General features: G+C 40.5%; 2 protein-coding genes across 2 annotated transcripts in view; one reads left to right on the top strand and one right to left on the bottom strand.

The window, feature by feature from the left end:
• Window positions 1-1,622: 1,622 nt before the first annotated feature.
• LOC135479617 (S-formylglutathione hydrolase-like) lies at window positions 1,623-17,183 on the bottom strand. The gene is given in 12 exon segments (XM_064759507.1): window positions 1,623-2,072; window positions 3,740-3,762; window positions 3,765-3,813; window positions 3,815-3,841; window positions 4,052-4,117; window positions 7,971-8,124; window positions 10,619-10,683; window positions 11,113-11,237; window positions 12,091-12,189; window positions 15,061-15,149; window positions 16,078-16,163; window positions 17,129-17,183. Coding segments are annotated over 11 exon segments (846 nt in total). The 5' UTR covers window positions 16,146-16,163; window positions 17,129-17,183; the 3' UTR covers window positions 1,623-1,991.
• Window positions 17,184-17,465: 282 nt separating this feature from the next.
• The window catches only part of LOC135479301 (uncharacterized), a 29,949-nt gene continuing 23,845 nt past the window's right edge, over window positions 17,466-23,569 (top strand). Inside the window, exons 1-6 of the mRNA XM_064759123.1 lie at window positions 17,466-17,690; window positions 19,194-19,235; window positions 19,651-19,724; window positions 20,117-20,185; window positions 22,091-22,184; window positions 23,084-23,222. Of these exons, the coding sequence (XP_064615193.1) occupies window positions 17,624-17,690; window positions 19,194-19,235; window positions 19,651-19,724; window positions 20,117-20,185; window positions 22,091-22,184; window positions 23,084-23,222 (485 nt within the window). The 5' untranslated portion in view covers window positions 17,466-17,623. The remainder of the gene's footprint in view (window positions 17,691-19,193; window positions 19,236-19,650; window positions 19,725-20,116; window positions 20,186-22,090; window positions 22,185-23,083; window positions 23,223-23,569) is intronic.

The raw sequence follows: 23,569 nt of genomic DNA, 5'->3' as shown, positions 1-23,569 counted from the left end.
GTTGTCAACTATGGCACAAATCCAATAATCTTTAAAAACATACATAGTGTAAACAAATCCTAAAACAAAAAGAGAACAGGGTGCCGAAACCACAAAGTCAATATTGACATAAACGTCTAACCTACTAAAACTAGAAAACATTTTTGAACTTATTTTCGGTTCCTAGAAATTAAGGCAAATGTGTACAATTTCCAATACCAAAAACCCTGCTTACAAGATTTTGAACAAGTCAGAAATGACACTGCCGGTTGGGCCCAGAAGATTGCTTGGTAAGTGCCAAACTACTGGCTGGTCAGTGAGTGGCTATTGGTTTACCCGTGCTAGATAACTATTGGTCCAGCAGAGTTGACAAAGCCTCCGTCCTCAGTAACTGACACCATCCGTTTTATTTCAAGTTCCTGTGTATAACCAGCAGAAGTAGGCAGAATGACAAATAACCAAATTTAGTCTGTCCTATTCCGAGTAACTGTACCAGATTAAGCGCTGACAAGTATTGAATAGCACTGAGCTTCAATGCACTAGTTAATGACATAATGGAAGGGGGTAATGTTTTCCCTTCTGTTTGACACAGACAGAAATATTTATAATATTCCGTGACTCTTTCTTTATAAAGAGCCAAAAGCCTTGTACTCACATAACACTCCAAGAGCCATAAGGTTGTTATGAAAATCCTCAACTGATTCCTAATAAAGGAACAATCATCTTTTTATTGTATCTTCCACTGGAAAAAAACACCACCATCTACAAACTGGAAGTCAATATAGACGGACATTTTTCACTGACGTTATACTTTAAGCAATTCATAGCACACCAGTTTCCGAATTTTCCAAAAACCTGAAAAGTCCACCCAGGCTGATAGCAAGTATCACAAATAATTCCAGGAATGAAACGACAGGTACGGCTTGAAGTTTGCAGAAATAAGGATCCACGGGTAGGAGGCATGAACCATAACAGGAATGAGGTACCGTCAGTATTTCCTCTCGTAATACTGAGATGGTGAATTTTTGGACTTCCAGATCATGTGTCTTTCGTTGCCCTATGTTAAAGAATTATTGTCCAGATTTATTATTTACTCATAATTATCTTCCCCTGTATAAATTGTTAAATTTAGTGTTAAATATTGAAAAAAGGGACATGCGCTTATGTGTACATGAGTATGGTCTTCTTACTGTGACGTCACACTGATGACGCTCCATTAGAAGGTTCAGCCGTCACTGAAATCACGCAATATGTCCCACTTCCCAGATATTTAGCCGTATGCCTTTTGATCCACACTGTATTTTACATTCTAGCATATTTACAGAAATGCAAACCATGTATCCTGACACGTAGGCCCTACATACATATGTATCCATCAGTGACATCAAGGACTGATTGTACATTTTATGCACTGGACAGCGTCGAGTCCGATTCTACTGCAGCTGAACTTTTAAGCGTGGCTTACGGGTGCCAGTATTACAGTTCCTTTCCTTGTACACCGGTATTAGCACCATTTTTACGCGATCAACTCAAACTAACACACTGAGCAAATCAATAACTGCACAAGTATACGTGTAGTGTTTACCATAAAGGTAGGATTACCGACATGAAGGTTTTAGCCCAAGCTACATATACATTAGCAAACCCATCAACAGCCATGTCATCATTTTCCACATCAACTTCTACAGTTCCTTCTTTCTTACAGAAGTCATTATGCTATTGATCACAACAACAAGTAATAACAGCTTACTTGCCAATCATCAAAACCATTAATGGAAGTCTTTCATATAAAGGTTTTCATCAATTCAATAAAATCATGTACTTTCATCTGATTGTTATTTGATCTTTTGCAACAGATATCTATCTCAGATTTTAATTTTGTTTCACCCTTCATTTCCTGAACAATTAACAACAGCTATTAACAGCCAATTTTTATGACCAGCATTTTCCAATCAAATGACAGTCCCCATCATATTCTGTTTGTCTGTAAGCTTGATCTGTCACGAAAGCCATCAGTTGAGGAGATACTTTGCATGATGTTTAATGTGGTCCTCCATAAACGTAGAAATGAAATAATAACTGTGATCATAACCCTGTAAACAAAACAAAACAAAACTTATAGGAACACTACAAGTTCAGTGATGAGTGGTCTATTTTCAGACTTATATTTCTACTGACAGTCAAACCAAAGTAATGACTCAATTCAGGACTTAACACTGGCCCCAAGCACATCACGAAGCACCTACAACTAAGTCAGACTTCATGGTCTTAACTTCAAAACAGTTTATCGCTGTAAAATTGTTACTTATCTTAGGGATTTCTACTTTAATACTTAAGAGCTGTCATAGACATTCTTGAACAAACTGAAAATTTGCGCTTAAGTTAAAAAATAAGCTCAGGAATCACACCGCAAGGCAAGACTTAAGTCTGACTTTGTGATCCTCGGGTCTGATTACCTATTACGAGGCAGAAATTCTGTCCACTACGCCACCGGAGCTGGTAAGCTTTACAATTAAACAGCAGCCAGTGATTACCCACCTCTTGCATTCTGACGATGGAAAACAGCGGCCAGTGATTACCTACCTCTTGCATTCTGACGATGACAACCAGCAGCCAGTGATTACCTACCTCTTGCATTCTGACGATGACAACCAGCAGCCAGTGATTACCTACCTCTTGCATTCTGACGATGACAACCAGCAGCCAGTGATTACCTACATCTTACATTCTGACGATGGAAAACAGCGGTCAGTGATTACCCACCTCTTGCATTCTGACGATGACAACCAGCAGCCAGTGATTACCTACCTCTTGCATTCTGACGATGGAAAACAGCAGCCAGTGATTACCTACCTCTTGCATTCTGACGATGACAAACAGCAGCCAGTGATTACCTACCTCTTGCATTCTGACGATGACAAACAGCAGCCAGTGATTACCTACCTCTTGCATTCTGACGATGACAAACGGCAGTCAGTGATTACCTACTAGGTAAACAGCAGCCAGTGATTACCTTCCTCTTACATTCGGAGGATGACAAACAGCAGCCAGTGATTACCTACTAGGTAAACAGCAGCCAGTGATTACCTACCTCTTGCATTCTGACGATGGAAAACAGCGGCCAGTGATTACCTACCTCTTGCATTCTGACGATGGAAAACAGCGGCCAGTGATTACCTACCTCTTGCATTCTGACGATGACAAACAGCAGCCAGTGATTACCTACCTCTTGCATTCTGACGATGACAAACAGCAGCCAGTGATTACCTACCTCTTGCATTCTGACGATGACAAACGGCAGCCAGTGATTACCTACTAGGTAAACAGCAGCCAGTGATTACCTTCCTCTTGCATTCTCACAATGACAAACAGCAGCCAGTGATTACCTACCAGGTAAACAGCAGCCAGTGATTACCTTCCTCTTGCATTCGGAGGATGACAAACAGCAGCCAGTGATTACCTACCAGGTAAACAGCAGCCAGTGATTACCTACCTCTTGCATTCGGAGGACAACAAACAGCAGCCAGTGATTACCTACCAGGTAAACAGCAGCAAGTGATTACCTACCTCTTGCATTCTGACGATGACAAACGGCAGCCAGTGATTACCTACCAGGTAAACAGCAGCCAGTGATTACCTACCTCTTGCATTCGGAGGATGACAAACAGCAGCCAGTGATTACCTACCAGGTAAACAGCAGCCAGTGATTACCTTCCTCTTGCATTCTGACGATGACAAACAGCAGCCAGTGATTACCTACCTCTTGCATTCGGAGGATGACAGCACTTTATTTTTGGCACAGGCAGCCACCAGGTTGTCGGGGAGCAGCTGGCCCGGCGGGGAGGAAAGAGTCGGCCTTACCCTAGGAGGTATCAAACATGACAGTTGCAGTCCATCACAGAAAACTAAGTTCTTCTCTGGTATATGAAGTTCTTCTGATGTATAGATCACCTTATTTTGTGTTCATTAAGTTCAATGTCAGTAGTAAATCAAAACACATAGCAAATAAAGAAAAGAGAAAAATATTAAAAATTATAATGAAATGTTCTTTGACTTGTACAACGTAGGTTACCTGATCAATTAAAATCTCTAGAGGTGGTCCATTGTACCCCTTCACCAGAGAGCAAGCATCATACTCCTGTAACAGAGGTCAAAAGCAACAGAGGTCATTGCGTCATACAGTGACTGATATTGTTATAAACATCCTGATTCTCTGTGCGCAGAAAAAGTTCCTGATCCAAAACTATCTCCTCATAATGGCAGAAATCTGTCCTCCACACCTGTGCTATATGTACATACACAACTATGATCTATGTCCTCATAATGGCAGAAATCTGTCCTCCACACCTGAGCTATATGTACATACACAACTATGATCTATGTCCTCATAATGGCAGAAATCTGTCCTCCACACCTGAGCTATATGTACATACACAACTATGATCTATGTCCTCATAATGGCAGAAATCTGTCCTCCACACCTGAGCTATATGTACATACACAACTATGATCTATGTCCTCATAATGGCAGAAATCTGTCCTCCACACCTGAGCTATATGTACATACACAACTATGACCTATCTCCTCATAATGGCAGAAATCTGTCCTCCACACCTGCGCTACTTGTACAAACACAACTATGACCTATCTCCTCATAATGGCAGAAATCTGTCCTCCACACCTGCGCTATATGTACATACACAAATATGATCTGTCCTCCACACCTGCACTATATGTACACACACAACTATGATCTATGTCCTCATAATGGCAGAAATCTGTCCTCTACACCTGAGCTATATGTACATACACAACTATGATCTATGTCCTCATAATGGCAGAAATCTGTCCTCCACACCTGAGCTATATGTACATACACAACTATGATCTATCTCCTCATAATGGCAGAAATCTGTCCTCCACACCTGCACTATATGTACATACACAACTATGACCTATCTCCTCATAATGGCAGAAATCTGTCCTCCACACCTGCGCTATATGTACATACACAACTATGATCTATCTCCTCATAATGGCAGAAATCTGTCCTCCACACCTGCGCTACTTGTACAAACACAACTATGACCTATCTCCTCATAATGGCAGAAATCTGTCCTCCACACCTGCGCTATATGTACATACACAACTATGATCTATGTCCTCATAATGGCAGAAATCTGTCCTCCACACCTAAGCTATATGTACATACACAACTATGATCTATGTCCTCATAATGGCAGAAATCTGTCCTCCACACCTGAGCTATATGTACATACACTATGACCTATGACCTATCTCCTCATACATGCACATGTATACTGACACCAGGCGTGAATCACTGCCTTACATTTTAATGAGACCAGATATGACACTTCACTCAAATTATACCGACACCAGGTATGACACCCCACTCACATCATGCTGACACTAGATAGGTTACCAAATTACAAATGACACCAGATACAACACACCACCTACACACTTCATACCGATATGAACACGGCATTTGCTCAGATTATACGGACACACCAGTTACAACACACCACATACTCACTTCATGCTGACACTAGACAGGATACCCACTCACTTTAAACTGACACACCAGATACAACACACCACCTACTCACATCATGCTGACACTACACAGGATACCCACTCAGTTTAAAGTGAAACACCAGATACAACACACCGCCTACTCACATCATGCTGACACTACACAGGATACCCACTCACTTTAAACTGACACACCAGATACAACACACCACCTACTCACATCATGCTGACACTAGACAGGATACCCACTCACTTTAAACTGACACACCGGATACAACACACCACCTACTCACATCATGTTGACACTAGACAGGATACTCACTCACTTTAAACTGACACACCGGATACAACACACCACCTATTCACATCATGCTGACACTAGACAGGATACCCACTCACTTTAAACTGACACCAGATACAACACACCACATACACACATCATGCTGACACTAGACAGGATACCCACTCACTTTAAACTGACACACCCGGATACAACACACCACCTACTCACATCATGTTGACACTAGACAGGATACCCACTCACTTTAAACTGACACACCAGATACAACACACCACCTACTCACATCATGTTGACACTAGACAGGATACTCACTCACTTTAAACTGACACACCCGGATACAACACACCACCTACTCACATCATGTTGACACTACACAGGATACCCACTCACTTTAAACTGACACACCAAATACAACACACCACCTACTCACATCATGCTGACACTAGACAGGATACCCACTCACTTTAAACTGACACACCAGATACAACACACCACCTACTCACTTCATGCTGACACTACACAGGATACCCACTCACTTTAAACTGACACACCAAATACAACACACCACCTACTCACATCATGCTGACACTACACAGGATACCCACTCACTTTAAACTGACACACCAGATACAACACACCACCTACTCACATCATGCTGACACTACACAGGATACTCACTCACTTTAAACTGACACACCAGATACAACACACCACCTACTCACATCATGCTGACACTAGACAGGATACCCACTCACTTTAAACTGACACACCAAATACAACACACCACCTACTCACATCATGCTGACACTAGACAGGATACCCACTCACTTTAAACTGACACACCAGATACAACACACCACCTACTCACATCATGCTGACACTAGACAGGATACCCACTCACTTTAAACTGACACCCCGCATACAACACACCAGATACTGGCACAAGACATGACATGCCACTCATTCAAATGATACTGACACAAGACATGACATGCTACTCATTCAAATGATACTGACAAAAGACATGACATGCCACTCATTCAAATGATACTGACACAAGACACGACACTCCTCTAACATTATACTGACACCAGACACAACATTCCTCTCACATTACACTGACACCAGACACAACACTCCTCTCACATTATACTGACACCAGACACCACACTCCTCTGACATTATCCTGACACCAGACACAACATTCCTCTCACATTATACTGACACCAGACACAACACTCCTCTCACATTACACTGACACCAGACACAACATTCCTCTCACATTATACAGACACCAGACACAACACACCTCTCACATTATACTGACACCAGACACCACACTCCTCTCACATTATACTGACACCAGACACAACATTCCTCTCACATTATACAGACACCAGACACAACACACCTCTCACATTATACTGACACCAGACACCACACTCCTCTCACATTATACTGACACCAGACACAACACTCCTCTCACATTATACTGACTCCAGACACAACACTCCTCTCACATTATACTGACACCAGACACAACACTCCTCTCACATTACACTGACACCAGACACCACACTCCTCTAACATTATCCTGACACCAGACACAACACTCCTCTCACATTATACTGACACCAGACACAACATTCCTCTCACATTATACTGACACTAACCCAACCTGACCTATTCTGTAATGTAATGTAATCTCCCCTGAATTCTGCCAGCAAAGCGAAGATACAAAATACTGTATTAAGAAGGCCTAAAATTTTGTTCTTCATTTTTCATTATAAATTCTGACAGTCCTATTCTCCTCAGAAAGGTGCTTTGAGGTTTGTTCAGAAGATAAGTGGAGATGACATCCTACTGGAAGTATGTACTTTCAAACATCAAAAATAATATTTTATGACATTCACTTGTCTGCCATAATGCACTTTTCCAGGCCAAATTTTAGGTCATTTACAGTTCTGCTAAAAGCTTTGCTCAAGTGTTTACTCGTTGTCATATGACTGAAAAATTGTTAAGTACGACGTTAAACCTCAAGAACTCATTCACTCAAGTGTTTACACCAAATTCGTGCGGGTATTCTGGGGAAATAGGAAAATGCTTTAACTCCATGCAGTAAGATATCCTTACATCCCAGGCCTCTTTCTTCTCACCCAGGTACCCTGCAAAAGCTTTCTGACCCCAGGGGCAGTTGATGGGGTTACATATAGGGGAGAAGGCGCTGACGGACTGGTACTTCCCAGGATTCTTCAGGGTACACACCAGGGCCCCGTGACCCCCCATACTGGAATGACAGGATTTAGGAAGAGTGCAGCTTGGCTGACTGACATGGGTATATACACCTCTCCTCAGTTACAATGCTGCATATTTATCATGACAGAGAGGTGAACATGTACATGTTTGAGTATCTGCGTACATACGTGCATATCTCCATGTACGTTTCCCATGTCTGAACATGTATTAGTCTTTAATATACATACATGGATACTTGATTAACTGTTTTGTCTGTGGTGTCTTTGTCACATGTGTGACATATGGCTGCAGGGGTAGATTTCACCCAGTACGTATTGGGTAGATTTCACCAAGTACGTATTGGGCAGATTTCACCAAGTACATAATGGGTAGATTTCACCCAGTACATATTGGGTAGATTTCACCAAGTACATATTGGGTAGATTTCACCAAGTACGTATTGGGTAGATTTCACCAAGTATTTATTGGGTAGATTTCACCAAGTACATATTGGGTAGATTTCACCCAGTACGTATTGGGTAGATTTCACCCAGTACGTATTGGGTAGATTTCACCCAGTACGTATTGGGTAGATTTCACCAAGTACATATTGGGTGCATTTCACCAAGTACGTATTGGGTAGATTTCACCAAGTATTTATTGGGTAGATTTCACCAAGTACATAATGGGTAGATTTCACCAAGTACATATTGGGTAGATTTCACCAAGTACATATTGGGTAGATTTCACCCAGTACGTATAGTGTAGATTTCACCCAGTACGTAATGGGTAGATTTCACCAAGTACATAATGGGTAGATTTCACCAAGTACATATTGGGTAGATTTCACCAAGTACGTATTGGGTTGATTTCCCCAAGTACGTATTGGGTAGATTTCACCAAGTATTTATTGGGTAGATTTCACCAAGTACATATTGGGTAGATTTCACCAAGTACGTATTGGGTAGATTTCACCAAGTACGTATTGGGTAGATTTCACCAAGTACGTATTGGGTAGATTTCACCAAGTACATATTGGGTAGATTTCACCCAGTACGTATAGTGTAGATTTCACCCAGTACGTAATGGGTAGATTTCACCAAGTACATAATGGGTAGATTTCACCAAGTACATATTGGGTAGATTTCACCAAGTACGTATTGGGTTGATTTCCCCAAGTACGTATTGGGTAGATTTCACCAAGTATTTATTGGGTAGATTTCACCAAGTACATATTGGGTAGATTTCACCAAGTACGTATTGGGTAGATTTCACCAAGTACGTATTGGGTAGATTTCACCAAGTACGTATTGGGTAGATTTCACCAAGTAAGTATTGGGTAGATTTCACCAAGTACGTATTGGGTAGATTTCACCAAGTACATACTGGGTAGATTTCACCAAGTACGTATTGGTTAGCTTCCTACGAACAAATTTTCCATCACAAAGCTGCATGGGAATCATGGATAAAAGACGTTCCTAGAGAGATGTACAGGTGTTTCTGATACAATACAGATATCTGACACAGAAACAGGAACAAGTTCATGTCACACACATATTTATATAACACTGATAAAATTAAGTAAAACTGCACTGGAAACCGAACAGTGTCCACAATACACAAAGCTGTAAAATCATATAGCTGAACCAGCTGTAAAATCTACATTGTACAGCTGAACCAGCTGTAAAATGTGGATGGTACAGCTGAACCAGCTGTAAAATGTGGATGGTACAGCTGAACCAGCTGTAAAATGTGGATGGTACAGCTGAACCAGCTGTAAAATGTGGATCATATAGCTGAACCAGCTGTAAAATCTGGATGGTATAGCTGAACCAGCTGTAAAATCTGGATGGTATAGCTGAACCAGCTGTAAAATGTGGATCATATAGCTCAACCAGCTGTAAAATCTGGATGGTACAGCTGAACCAGCTGTAAAATGTGGATGGTACAGCTGAATCAGCTGTAAAATGTGGATCATATAGCTGAACCAGCTGTAAAATCTGGATGGTATAGCTGAACCAGCTGTAAAATCTGGATGGTATAGCTGAACCAGCTGTAAAATGTGGATCATATAGCTGAACCAGCTGTAAAATCTGGATGGTACAGCTGAACCAGCTGTAAAATGTGGATGGTACAGCTGAACCAGCTGTAAAATCTGGATGGTACAGCTGAACCAGCTGTAAAATCTGGATGGTACAGCTGAACCAGCTGTAAAATCTGGATGGTACAGCTGAACCAGCTGTAAAATGTGGATCATATAGCTGAACCAGCTGTAAAATGTGGATCATATAGCTGAACCAGCTGTAAAATCTGGATGGTATAGCTGAACCAGCTGTAAAATCTGGATGGTATAGCTGAACCAGCTGTAAAATCTGGATGGTATAGCTCAACCAGGTGTAAAATCTGGATGGTATTGTGAATCATGGCCTGTTTTTCTCTTGTAATGATGCATACAAACTGAAGTAATCAAGATTAGGACCCTGGACTTTCACTGCTGTTTATGGCCAGCTTAATGAAGTTGCCTTTGCTCCTATTTTTAACCTTACCTGTGTCCAAAAATACTTTGCTTCAAAGGATTGGCTGGAAAGTTAGCATTTATTAGCTCTGGGAGCTGGAAAAACAAAAGAAAATGGTTACTGATAAAATGAAAATCTTTGATAGCGTATATTTTATGAAAAAAATATAACTCTCTAATCACGCAGCACAATACGGACGAAGCAGATCTAAAATGGTTCTCTTTTTAAAAATGGCAGTGTCATGAATGGAGACCTGTAAAACGACAGGTAGTAGGACCTTGATACCATTTTTTAGAGACAGAACGACATTACAGCAGAAACTAATACACTGTAACACTGTATATACAGTGTTACAATCATTTCTTGAGGTGACAATGACTGGAGGTCCTGCTTTACACTAGCGCCACCTCGCAGGGTTAAAAATTGTGCCCCCTCCCCAGTGACTAAACAATACAGCTTTATTCAAAAGTATACTTGGTTAATGTTAGCCTCAGGCCACTCCTGTTGACAGCCCTGGCCCTTACCTCTTTGGTAACATAGCTGTACATGTTGTAGTTTGTCTTCCACTTCTCCTCTGTAGCGTCCACATAAAACCCCGCCCCTGTCCCGAAATCCCAACTCTCTTCCTCACCCTCTATGTTACACCCCCCTACACACCAACAAGGCAAGTGAGGAACATAGAAATCACAAATAAACAATAACAAATATATAAATAAGGCATAAAAAATAAAAGCTTGCTTTTCTGGTTAACATAAGATAATATTAAGGCCATCCTTAATCCTCTGTGTTAGTGGTATGCTAAATTCTGAAAACGATATGTGTTACATATATATCAGAGTTTCAAATATTTGGACTTTTCACAATGGTCTACATCAGATATTTCACTGTTCCGCTGTTACCATCTCTAATTGGGACATGTAGGCCTGCATGAGAATGATTTGATAAAATGAACTATAAAACCCACTCCTATCAAAAAGTAGAGTAGTCTTGTAGGTAAACCTTTTACAATCTGGCCACTCCCAACTCCTCAACCTTTGGCACGTGAAACTTACAGTGCAATCTGTGCACATTGTTTATTAGCTTCCTGGACACAAAACTACATTGTTTGGATTGCCCAATTTCAGAGCTTCACAAGATGTATAATGACAGACAAGACAGCTAAAACAATGCCATCGGCATAAAATGGGCTAATTTTTCTGCTCCTAAAAACCAGAAATTGTAGAAAATTCCAGCCCAGATGGCAGTATAATATCCTGAAAAAAAAAATGTATAATCATAACATATAAATCCTACAAAACAATGAAGAAAACATCACGAAAGGAAGGTAATAATTGACCATAGCACAGTCAATGTCGTTAAGTGCACTGACATGCTGTACTTGGGTGAAACTACTTCCAACAATTTCTTCACATTCTTTCACGCCTCTATAATGGGCCTCTGGCGATTCTCACCAAAAGACCCACAGAAAAGGAAGCCATTATCTTGGTCGATTCAATACGCACGTGGACTGGTGTCTGGGGCTACAAGGATGAGGCCATGCTCTGCTGCATATTTCTGGGCTCCAGCCTTTGTTATAAAATTCTGTTCCGTGCACGTCAAACCTGAAGTCAAAATATGTTAACATTTCATTTGGTTCAGTATGGTATGACAAGCATGTACGTGTAACTACTGTGTTCCATAGTTTGAAATCCTGTTGTCATGGCTTTAATTTTGCAAATATACCTTAGCCTATCAAGAAGCAAATGAGCTTATTGAGAGAGGTGATTTATTCGGTAACAAAATTGTGTGTGGTGACTGGAAGGGTGGATGTTATGACCTGCATTTCACTAGATACACATACACAAGTGATGACTGGAAGGGTGGATGTTATGACCTGCATTGCACTAGATACACATACGCATGTGATGACTGGAAGGGTGGATGTTATGACCTGCATTTCACTAGATACACATACACAAGTGATGACTGGAAGGGTGGATGTTATGACCTGCATTTCACTAGATACACATACACAAGTGATGACTGGAAGGGTGGATGTTATGACCTGCATTGCACTAGATACACATACGCATGTGATGACTGGAAGGGTGGATGTTATGACCTGCATTTCACTAGCTAGACACACGTAAGTTATGACAGGAAAGGTGGATGTTATGCCCTGCATTTCACTAGCTAGACATATGTAAGTGATGACTGGAAGGATGGATGTTATGACCTGCATTTCACTAGCTAGACATATGTAAGTGATGACTGGAAGGATGGATGTTATGACCTGCATTTCACTAGCTAGACACACATAAGTGATGACTGGAAGGGTGGATATTATGACCTGCATTTCACTAGCTACACATACGCAAGTGATGACTGGAAGGGTGGATGTTATGACCTGCATTTCACTAGCTAGGCACACGTAAGTTATGACAGGAAAGGTGGATGTTATGCCCTGCATTTCACTAGCTAGACACACATAAGTGATGACTGGAAGGGTAGATGTTATGACCTGCATTTCACTAGCTAGACATATGTAAGTGATGTAATTATTTGTGCCGCAATCTGTGCCTAGCCACAACAGCCAGGGTCCAGACTGAATTTTTAGCAGCCATGATTATAACTTCTCCACATATTTCCCCCACTAAATGTACGTCTGGTCATTGTACACAGACTAGGAAATACCAGATTATCTGTTGTGACGTCTTAAGTTTGGCAGAATGGAGAATGAACTGCAGAGGCAGATGCTCTATCCACTATGCTACTGCTATCGGCTGGGTGATGGAAACTTGGCAGACTCCACACCACAGCTTGTCAAGCTTTGATACAAATTCACACCAATGACAGCGGTAGCGTGGTATTGATTGGTTAAGTGCTAGCATGACTAGAGATCTTCACAGAAGAGTATTGCAATGATGGAACATCATACATGTCTACTGGTGTGATGACAGTATTGCCATGTTGGAACAGCATACATGTGTATTTGTCTGATGACAGAAGAGTATTGCAATGATGGAACACCATACATGTGTATTTGTCTGATGACAGAAGAGTATTGCAATGATGGAACACCATACATGTGTATTTGTCTGATGACAGAAGAGTATTGCAATGATGGAACAGCATACATGTGTATTTGTCTGATGACAGAAGAGTACTGCAATGATGGAACATCATACATGTGTATTTGTCTGATGACAGAAGAGTATTGCAATGATGGAACACCATACATGTGTATTTGTCTGACGACAGAAGAGTATTGCAATGATGGAACATCATACATGTGTATTTGTCTGACGACAGAAGAGTATTGCAATGATGGAACAGCATACATGTGTATTTGTCTGATGACAGAAGAGTATTGCAATGATGGAACACCATACATGTGTATTTGTCTGACGACAGAAGAGTATTGCAATGATGGAACATCATACATGTGTATTTGTCTGACGACAGAAGAGTATTGCAATGATGGAACACCATACATGTGTATTTGTCTGACGACAGAAGAGTATTGCAATGATGGAACACCATACATGTGTATTTGTCTGATGACAGAAGAGTATTGCAATGATGGAACACCATGCATCTGTATTTGTCTGATGACAGAAGAGTATTGCAAGGATGGAACACCATGCATCTGTATTTGTCTGACGACAGAAGAGTATTGCAAGGATGGAACACCATGCATCTGTATTTGTCTGACGACAGAAGAGTATTGCAAGGATGGAACACCATACATGTGTATTTGTCTGACGACAGAGGAGTATTGCAATGATGGAACATCATACATGTGTATTTGTCTGACGACAGAAGAGTATTGCAATGATGGAACATCATACATGTGTATTTGTCTGACGACAGAAGAGTATTGCAATGATGGAACACCATACATGTGTATTTGTCTGACGACAGAAGAGTATTGCAATGATGGAACATCATACATGTGTATTTGTCTGACGACAGAGGAATATTGCAAGGATGGAACAGCATACATGTGTATTTGTCTGACGACAGAGGAATATTGCAATGATGGAACAGCATACATGTGTATTTGTCTGATGACAGAAGAATATTGCAATGATGGAACATGTGTATTTGTCCGACGACAGAGGAATATTGCAATGTTGCAACATCATACGTGTCTGATGACAGTCTTAGCTACACTCATTACCAGATAAAATTTACAGATAGTTATCTGTTATTTACAGATAGTTCTTTCCTCGACATTTTCGCATATGAAAGAGTAACTTTCAGTGCAATTTATACACATTTTCAGTTGATTTTTAGACAAAACTAAATTAGTTAGATTGGTCAGTTTTAGGGCTTCGCAAAAAAAGTAATTTATCCCGTCTACACACAATAATGTTTTTAGAATATGCTTGAATGACCACCTTGCAAACTTGCAAAAAGGTTGAAGAATTACAGTACCACTTCCTTTCACCCACACCTCTTTCAGCCAGTCAAAAGAAAATAGAGCTTACCTGAGAGCCAGTAAAGTACGGGAACTTTGCCAGAATCGGATTGAGGCGGTAAGTATAACCCGAAATTCATGGAGCATTTCAATACAGAACTGAAAATAAGAAATTAATACCGAATCTATTCTTATGTTTAAAAATAAAACATGTACATAGAGAAATCTGTTAATGGAAATACTTTTGGAGAATGCAGAGAACAAAGTTTAATCATGTTAATTAGGAAAAGGAGAAGCTAGAGTGTCTAGATTCAAAAATTCAATTAAGCAATTCCTAATTTAATCCAGTTGAAGGCAAAGATTGTTTTTCAACATTTCTTCATTCTAGTAAAATGCATTTGAACATTTTACTTTTTCTGGTGGTCTTTTCTGATCACATTGGGATCAATGACGCCGCAAGGTTTTTGCTACTCAACACACATTTCTATATAGATATATGAATGCATTCACCGATTTCAGGAAAAAAGTATAGATGTGACTGTCCTGATACCCTTTCGGTCACAACAGACTACCACAGAATCTGATCTATTGACACCATTTTACTTGTTTACAAAAATTCTAAAACATAAATTCAAATATTTTCCTGAGCTGTTTTCATTGGTCTTTCATCTGAAATACTTCCTTTTAGTGTTGTCTTTGTTTTCAAGATTATTAATAATAAATGTCTCATTTGAAAACCTTTCTTTTCCCAATCTCCAATGTAAGCAGTTACAATATTCTCAGAATCATGTCAAAGACACTTACATGTACTGTAACTAATAATACGTTCACTGAAGTGTCAAAGAAGTTTTTTTAATTCCTTTTGGACTACACAGCCTTCACATGTCTGAATGCAGGATAATGTGCATTTGTTAGAATGCTGGCTAGGCAAAAGGAACATGGCAAAGACACCAGGCAATAAATGCTTTTGTTAAGTACAGATGCTACAAGTGCAGTTTCTAAAAAAAAACTGTCTCTTCTGGCCTCATGAAATATTAGTGATTATAATTAATACAAGCAGGAGATAATGATACACTTAATTAAAGACCTTTCGTGACTGAAAACTTTTTGCCAGCCTCCAAAGGACTTCACACTAGTAACTTCTTTTAGGCTCATGGTGATTTTTTCTTTTACCTGTAAACAAAAACCAAAAAATATTCTTTTTAAAAACTGTTTCATGGGATATAAAACTTGCAACTAAACTGATAACATCAATAAAGATGAACCCCTGTTCTTCAGCAATGGCTACATAATGTACCAAATGTGCATGGAAACTCCAAGAGTTGACATTTGGGTGTATGGGCAATTGGTATAACATTGCTTTTCCCCTGGCTCCCACTCTTAACATCAGGACATCAATCCCATTATACAACTCTGCCAGCAATGGCTAGTACCCTATAACAATACATACTATTCATTTGATTTCACTGTAGTTTACGCCAAATTTTTTGGCATGTTTCTTTTTCTTCAGCCAGACTTTATTTGAGTGATGTTTTACACCAAAGAATATTTCATTTATACCAAAGTGGCCAGCTTTTTGGTGGGAGGAAACCAGGTCTAACTAGATTTTTAACATCTAGTATGAACATTTTATAGGTGCCATAATCACAAATATTTCTAACTGCAGTAATTAAGACTTATGGATGGAAGAAACTGGCTGGGCAAACAACCTCAAAAGTTTTCATTTGTTCACAAGAATGTAACGTAGCAATACCTCAGTTGTGGATAATAAGGTTTCATTTCAAACATTTTATCTGTGCATCAAAACCAAATAATTTGTAAATTACTTGATATCCAAAACTGTCTTGTTTCGTTCAAAACTATTATTAAGCTACAGCAGTGCTGGCGTCTATTCGCAGCTTGTTTAGCCTGGTTATATTTACACTACAATCTATATCAGTCTTAAGAGCTACACATGTACAAAGATAAGACATTCGAATTTCAAACATGAGCCCTTACAAACAGGTACAGACCACCCGTTTAAAACCAATAACAGTCCAAAACAAATCATGACAGGTCCGGCAATGTCTGAATGATATATCAAATATACATCAAATATTTGTTTCAGTAAACCTGTTGATATTAAAAAGACAACGTACGCCAATAAAAGCGAATTCAAGTTTGTCCCACTTTGCAGATGACCGCCCCTGTGACCTAACAACATCCGAGAGGAAGTACCAACGCTACTTCCTGTGAAAGAGCAATAAATAGTACGTCAATAATGCGAAGCAGTTTTGATTTCTTCCAATTATAGTTTTGCATCTTAATACCTCAAGCGGTCACTTTATTTCCACACATCAATAGACCTTCTTTAAGTGATATTCATACATTTTTTGAGGCGGGAGAATAAATCTATGTATAACGGGGCGATGTGAAATGACATGAACTACAAAAAGTTGACCTCTGACACGTGACCGGCTATCAACAAGTAGGCACTTTGGACCAGCCAAGTTACCACAGGATTTTCTTTGAACAGCTGTTTTTTGTGCGGCTTTGTCATAAATACAGACACGTTGGACTGGAAATCTTTGTTATTCTTTTGTTCCGTTAAACAAAATGAACGCTTGTACCGGATTGTTTTTGAAGGAATAACCATGTTTGGGAGCGGACCGAATCGTCGTCGGCCCAATGGCTGGATGTTTGGAGTTTACCTTCAATGTTGTAAGTTTACGTCATCAGTAGCATGGGCTAAAAATTCAGTTCGTCGTCAAGACTGTCCTACATTTCTCAGAAATCCACATGTCCGCATCATTAAGTTGTAAGGAATCGGGTGATGTCATGTGCTAGAGTGACGTCAATTCATCTGTTCGTTGATGGGGTTAGCAAATTTCATGTAATTGCTGTTAGATTTCGGTTATCCCAAATAACTATAACTATTACTGCATGTTCGCTGACAATGTTCGCCCATCAGACAGTCTTAATCTCCAGATTGCGGTGTTGTATAGTTATCAGCCAAATCAGCACTGCAGGAGTTGCAGGTTCACGCAGATCCAGATGAGACTGGGTGCTCTCAAAGTGATGGATGGAAGTAGTTGCAAATACGTAACTTTGAATCAAGTGGCGCAGCCAGGATCAAAAGTGACAGTGTGAAACGCTTTCTGATGTATCGCAGTTGTGGAGCATATTTTCCATGTGATTTCTTCAAATAAAAAGCAGTGCCTGTGTCACAGCACTTACCACTCGGAGAAATTAATCCCACTGACAAGTCTTTATTTTCAAATTTTCTCATTTTTCTGAAAATTGTAACGCTCTTTTTTTTTTGATCCCGACTCTTTTTTTCACAGCTACCGCCGAAGAGCTCATTTTAGGTCAGGTACCAGACTTTTGCGCAGAGACAGAGGGAAATATTCTAGGACAGATTTGTGTCGTTTCACTCTTCCGCTCAAATTGTTTGACATGTTTTTACATGTTTGAAGTTATATAAATTTTTGTACATGGCTGTGTGCACTCAGCATGTGTTGTAACTGTCATCGAGGTTGAGGATTCCATTCCTGCTTTTCCTTGTCTCGCTGACGTGTTCGCACATTGCATGATGCAGGTTACTCAAGGGAAACTAATCACAAACAAGTATTCTGCATGTGTTTGGTCACATCTATGTGTTGGCCGACTTATCAAAGATAAAGACGGACTAACTAGCATGGATTACAACACGCATGTGCAAATGCTTGGCTGTGATGGTTTCGGTGGCCTTATGGTTAGATTGTCTGGCTCGATGTCTGGAGATTTGGGATCAAACATGGGTCAGGTGATACCTAAGGCTTAACACGCAGCTCTGAAAGGTTAGAGCAATGAAACCACACCGGTTGTCCCAGTGTCAGTATAACGTGACAAGGTGGCGTGTCATATCTAGTGTCTTTGACATGATACTTCAGTGGCAAGTGGCTTTGGTTATGATAGACACCAGGGGGATTATTTTCAGCGGTTCCCTATGGGGAAAATCATGCAGGTGGTGAAAAAAAAAAAGATTTTAACCCCTCATGGGTATAAACCTTATCGAAATTGGATAACACCTTGATGGAAAGTTTATTAGTAAGTGATACTCTAATAGCTGTTTCCGTAATTATTAAAGTTCAAATGGGTAATTCTTGGTAAAGTACAGCATACAATTTTATTATAATGTGTGGTTTTGATATGTGACTCATGCATTATTTCTTTTCATTTCAGACTTTGTCACCATAGCAACTATCCTGGGAACTGGCATATTAGGTGAGACTGAACTTGGATGTGTGATGCTAAGGCCATTATTAAAAACATGTTTGTTGTAGACAGCCTGACTAACCCTCCAAAATTAGGCCCACCAGACTCCTTTGGCGTCTGGTTTTATAACCCTTAAACCTGACTGCTTCGTTAAGGTCATGTGAGATGTCGGTTCCATCCTACTTTAGAACAGAATTTTCTACAATACCATGCTTTGATAGCTCTGTAGGACTTAGCAGCAAAAAGTATTCTTGTGTGATCTTCAACTCGCCAAAGGTCATTGGTTTACCCGGGCACTCCAGCTTCCTCCAGCAATAAGACTGACTGCCATGTTAGTGAAAAGCTCTACAGTGTTAGCATTTAACAACAAACAGATAATACATTTGTGACTTGGTAATTGTTTCATTTCTTGTTTTCATTTCAGGTTTACCAGTCACATTGACATATGCAGGGCTATACCCATTTCTGGTCTCGTTTGGTGTTGGGTTTTTTATGCAGGTATTTATTTGTGGTACAGTTTTAATCAGTATTTCGTTTTCCCGGCAGTGTATTACTGACACTTGCTCATGGACCCAAATGTTCTCCATTTGTCGTATTATAATCATAGGAGTTGATAATATTCAGATGGTCTCCACCTGTTCGAGTGAGTTCAATATAAACAGTTCCTGTACTCTGAATGGACATATCTGCTACTAAATGTGTGGGTTTCACAAGCTGTGTCTTGGTAGCTAGTTGTAGGACCATTGTTACAAAGCTTACATGTATTTCATAACTACATGTATGTCATGTATGTGGGAAAGTCGGTTACAGTTACATATGCAATTCAGTCAATGATAACGTGACAAACCTTGTTGCTATTAAATCCTCCCCAAATCCTCTCTCCTTTACAGGGGTTAGTGGTCTACTTCATGACTGACTTGTTACAGAGAGCCTATGCTGTACAACTGGAGGCTGTTACGGTAGGTTGAAGTTAGAGTGTAGCTGTTTGGTCTTTTTTTGGACAAATTGTCATATTTACACATTCCCTCGTTTGATAACACTATAGCACATCCACATGATGTCTTTCATTTAATGGCTCACACAGCTAAATACTTCTGGCATCATTTCAACCCAAGAATTCTACTGGCAGATCAGCAGCCATATTGAATTTTTTGTCTCCTTTGCCTTGTATGGGAGGGAATGGGGAGAGATTTCAGGGGTGGAGGGTGTTAAACACTTTGCTGTATTATATTTGTCCTATATTGGTACAGGAATGTAGCTGGGGTGAACACTTGCCTTCCTACTCTTTACCATTTGTCCTATGTTGATAGAGGAGTGTGGCTGGGGTGAACACTTGACTCCCTACTCTTTACCATTTGTCCTATGTTGGTACAGGAGTGTGGCCAGGGTGAACACGTGCCTCTCTACACTTTACCATTTGTCCTATATTGGTACAGGAATGTAGCTGGGGTGAACACTTGCCTTCCTACTCTTTACCATTTGTCCTATGTTGATAGAGGAGTGTGGCTGGGGTGAACACTTGACTCCCTACTCTTTACCATTTGTCCTATGTTGATACAGGAGTGTGGCCGGGATGAACACTTGACTCCCTACACTTTACCATTTGTCTTATGTTGATACAGGAGTGTGGCCGGGATGAACACTTGACTCCCTACTCTTTACCATTTGTCTTATGTTGATACAGGAGTGTGGCCGGGGTGAACACTTGCCTCCCTACACTTTACCATTTGTCCTATGTTGGTACAGGAGTGTGGCCGGGATGAACACTTGCCTCCCTACACTTTACCATTTGTCCTATGTTGATACAGGAGTGTGGCCCGGGGTAAACACTTGACTCCCTACACTTTACCATTTGTCCTATGTTGATACAGGAGTGTGGTCGGGATGAGCACTTGCCTCCCTACTTTTTACCATTTGTCCTATGTTGATACAGGAGTGTGGCCGGGATGAACACTTGCCTCCCTACACTTTACCATTTGTCCTATGTTGATACAGGAGTGTGGCCCGGGGTAAACACTTGACTCCCTACACTTTACCATTTGTCCTATGTTGATACAGGAGTGTGGCCGGGGTGAGCACTTGACTCCCTACTCTTTACCATTTGTCCTATGTTGATACAGGAGTGTGGTCGGGGTAAACACTTGACTCCCTACTCTTTGCCATTTGTCCTATGTTGGTACAGGAGTGTGGCTGGGGTGAGCACTTGCCTCCCTACACTTTACCATTTGTCCTATGTTGGTACAGGAGTGTGGCCGGGGTAAACACTTGACTCCCTACACTTTACCATTTGTCCTATGTTGGTAGAGGAGTGTGGCCGGGGTGAACACTTGACTCCCTACTCTTTACCATTTGTCCTATGTTGATACAGGAGTGTGGCCGGGGTAAACAATTGACTCCCTACACTTTACCATTTGTCCTATGTTGATACAGGAGTGTGGCCGGGGTGAACACTTGACTCCCTACTCTTTACCATTTGTCCTATGTTGATACAGGAGTGTGGCTGGGGTAAACACTTGACTCCCTACTCTTTACCATTTGGCCTATGTTGATACAGGAGTGTGGCCAGGGTAAACACTTGACTCCTTATTCTTTACCATTTGTCCTATGTTGATACAGGAGTGTGGCCGGGGTAAACACTTGACTCCCTACACTTTATCGTTTGTCCTATGTTGATACAGGAGTGTGGCTGGGGTGAACACTTGCCTCCCTACTCTTTACCATTTGCCCTATGTTGGTAGAGGAGTGTGGTCGGGATGAGCACTTGCCTCCCTACTTTTTACTGTTTGTCCTATGTTGGTAGAGGAGTGTGGTCGGGATGAAAACTTGCCTCCCTACTCTTTACGATTTGCCCTATGTTGATACAGGAGTGTGGCCGGGGTGAACACTTGCCTCTCTACTCAATAATAGATGAAGAAGAATCCTTAGAGGAAGAGGAAATTAATGAAAAAGAAATCCAAGGTGGGTACATTCTTTAAAAAGTGTTTGGTGTTTGTCTAGAAGAGGGGTGTTTTTTGTCCTTCCTTGTGATACATATATATGTTAATATGACCTTTGACCCTTGTTTTTGTAAAGCCTGAAAATACATGCAGTTCTTTGTGGTTCTGGTCTTTGATTCATTTTGTGTTTTTGTGTGAATATTGCCTAGTCAGTTGGCTATATAATTGTGTGTATTACCAACATAATACATTGATTTTCCTTACTATTTATGCAGTAAATGTTGTCTTCAATCGCGAATATATAATTATCCCCTAACATCCGTGCAGTGTAATGTCATACTGCCACATCCAACTTGCGCTTTTGTCTACATATAAATGGCATTTTCTGACCTCTGTCATGTCCTTGGAGACGGGTAACATCACAGGGCCAAAAATTTCTATCCAAAAACAGACATAGTTCTATCCAAAACAGAGAAAATTCTGATATATTTTATCCTTGTGCAAGACTGCAGAGGAGAAATTTATAGTGTATTAACAAACTATGATGTGTGGCAATATGATCAAATCAGTGCCCCGCACTCTTCAGTTCAGAGACAAATCTTGGAAAGTATTGTATGAATCGTGCATGTGACCTGCAGTGAAAGCAGTTGACATGCACTGCACAGCTGCATGTATATGTCACATCATGATGCGTGTGAAAACATTATCTGTTTAGTATACCTATAGGTATGTTGTGAAGATATCATTGAGTGTTTTTTCCTCTTGTTTCTCAGACTCCGTACCTGATTAAACACATGCCTCTCTACACTTTACCATTTGTCCTGTGTTGATACAGGAGTGTGGCCAGGATGAACTGTTTAGCACACCTATAGGTATGTTGTGAAGATATCATTGAGTGTTTTTTTTCCTCTTGTTTCTCAGACTCCGTACCTGATTTGGCAGGACATGTGATTCTTCCAGCAGAGGATGCCATCAAACCGCCCAACCTGCACATGCTGGGAGAATACTTCCTCCTCTGTGGGATACGACAGTTTTTTGATGTCTCCATTCTGTTGTTGTTGTAAGTCTGTACTTGTCACACAAATTAACAACTCTACTGCTTAATTATTGACTTAGCTTGTGTTAGTTTAGCTCCCTTAATGGTGGACTGGAAAGGTTTTTGATCTGACACTGAAAGTTATGCTGGGAATGGCATGGTAACAGTTTTCTTTTACTTGGTATACGTATGTACATGTTTGCAGTGTGTGGCTTGTGTTTGGCTTGAAATAAACTGCTCAAATCTGAGCGGTCAATACCTGTGTTTTGCTCAGACTATCAGGGTTTGTTCTATTGGATTTTGGAAGATGGCCTTTCATTCATCAGACTGTTGATACTTCAGTGATAATCACATACCTACTCAAAACCAGG

The sequence above is a fragment of the Liolophura sinensis genome, chromosome 12 (genome assembly GCF_032854445.1).
Source record: "Liolophura sinensis isolate JHLJ2023 chromosome 12, CUHK_Ljap_v2, whole genome shotgun sequence".
Taxonomy (NCBI): domain Eukaryota; kingdom Metazoa; phylum Mollusca; class Polyplacophora; order Chitonida; family Chitonidae; genus Liolophura; species Liolophura sinensis.
Note: the sequence above shows the minus strand (reverse complement) of the source record. Positions and strands in the feature narration are given on the sequence as shown.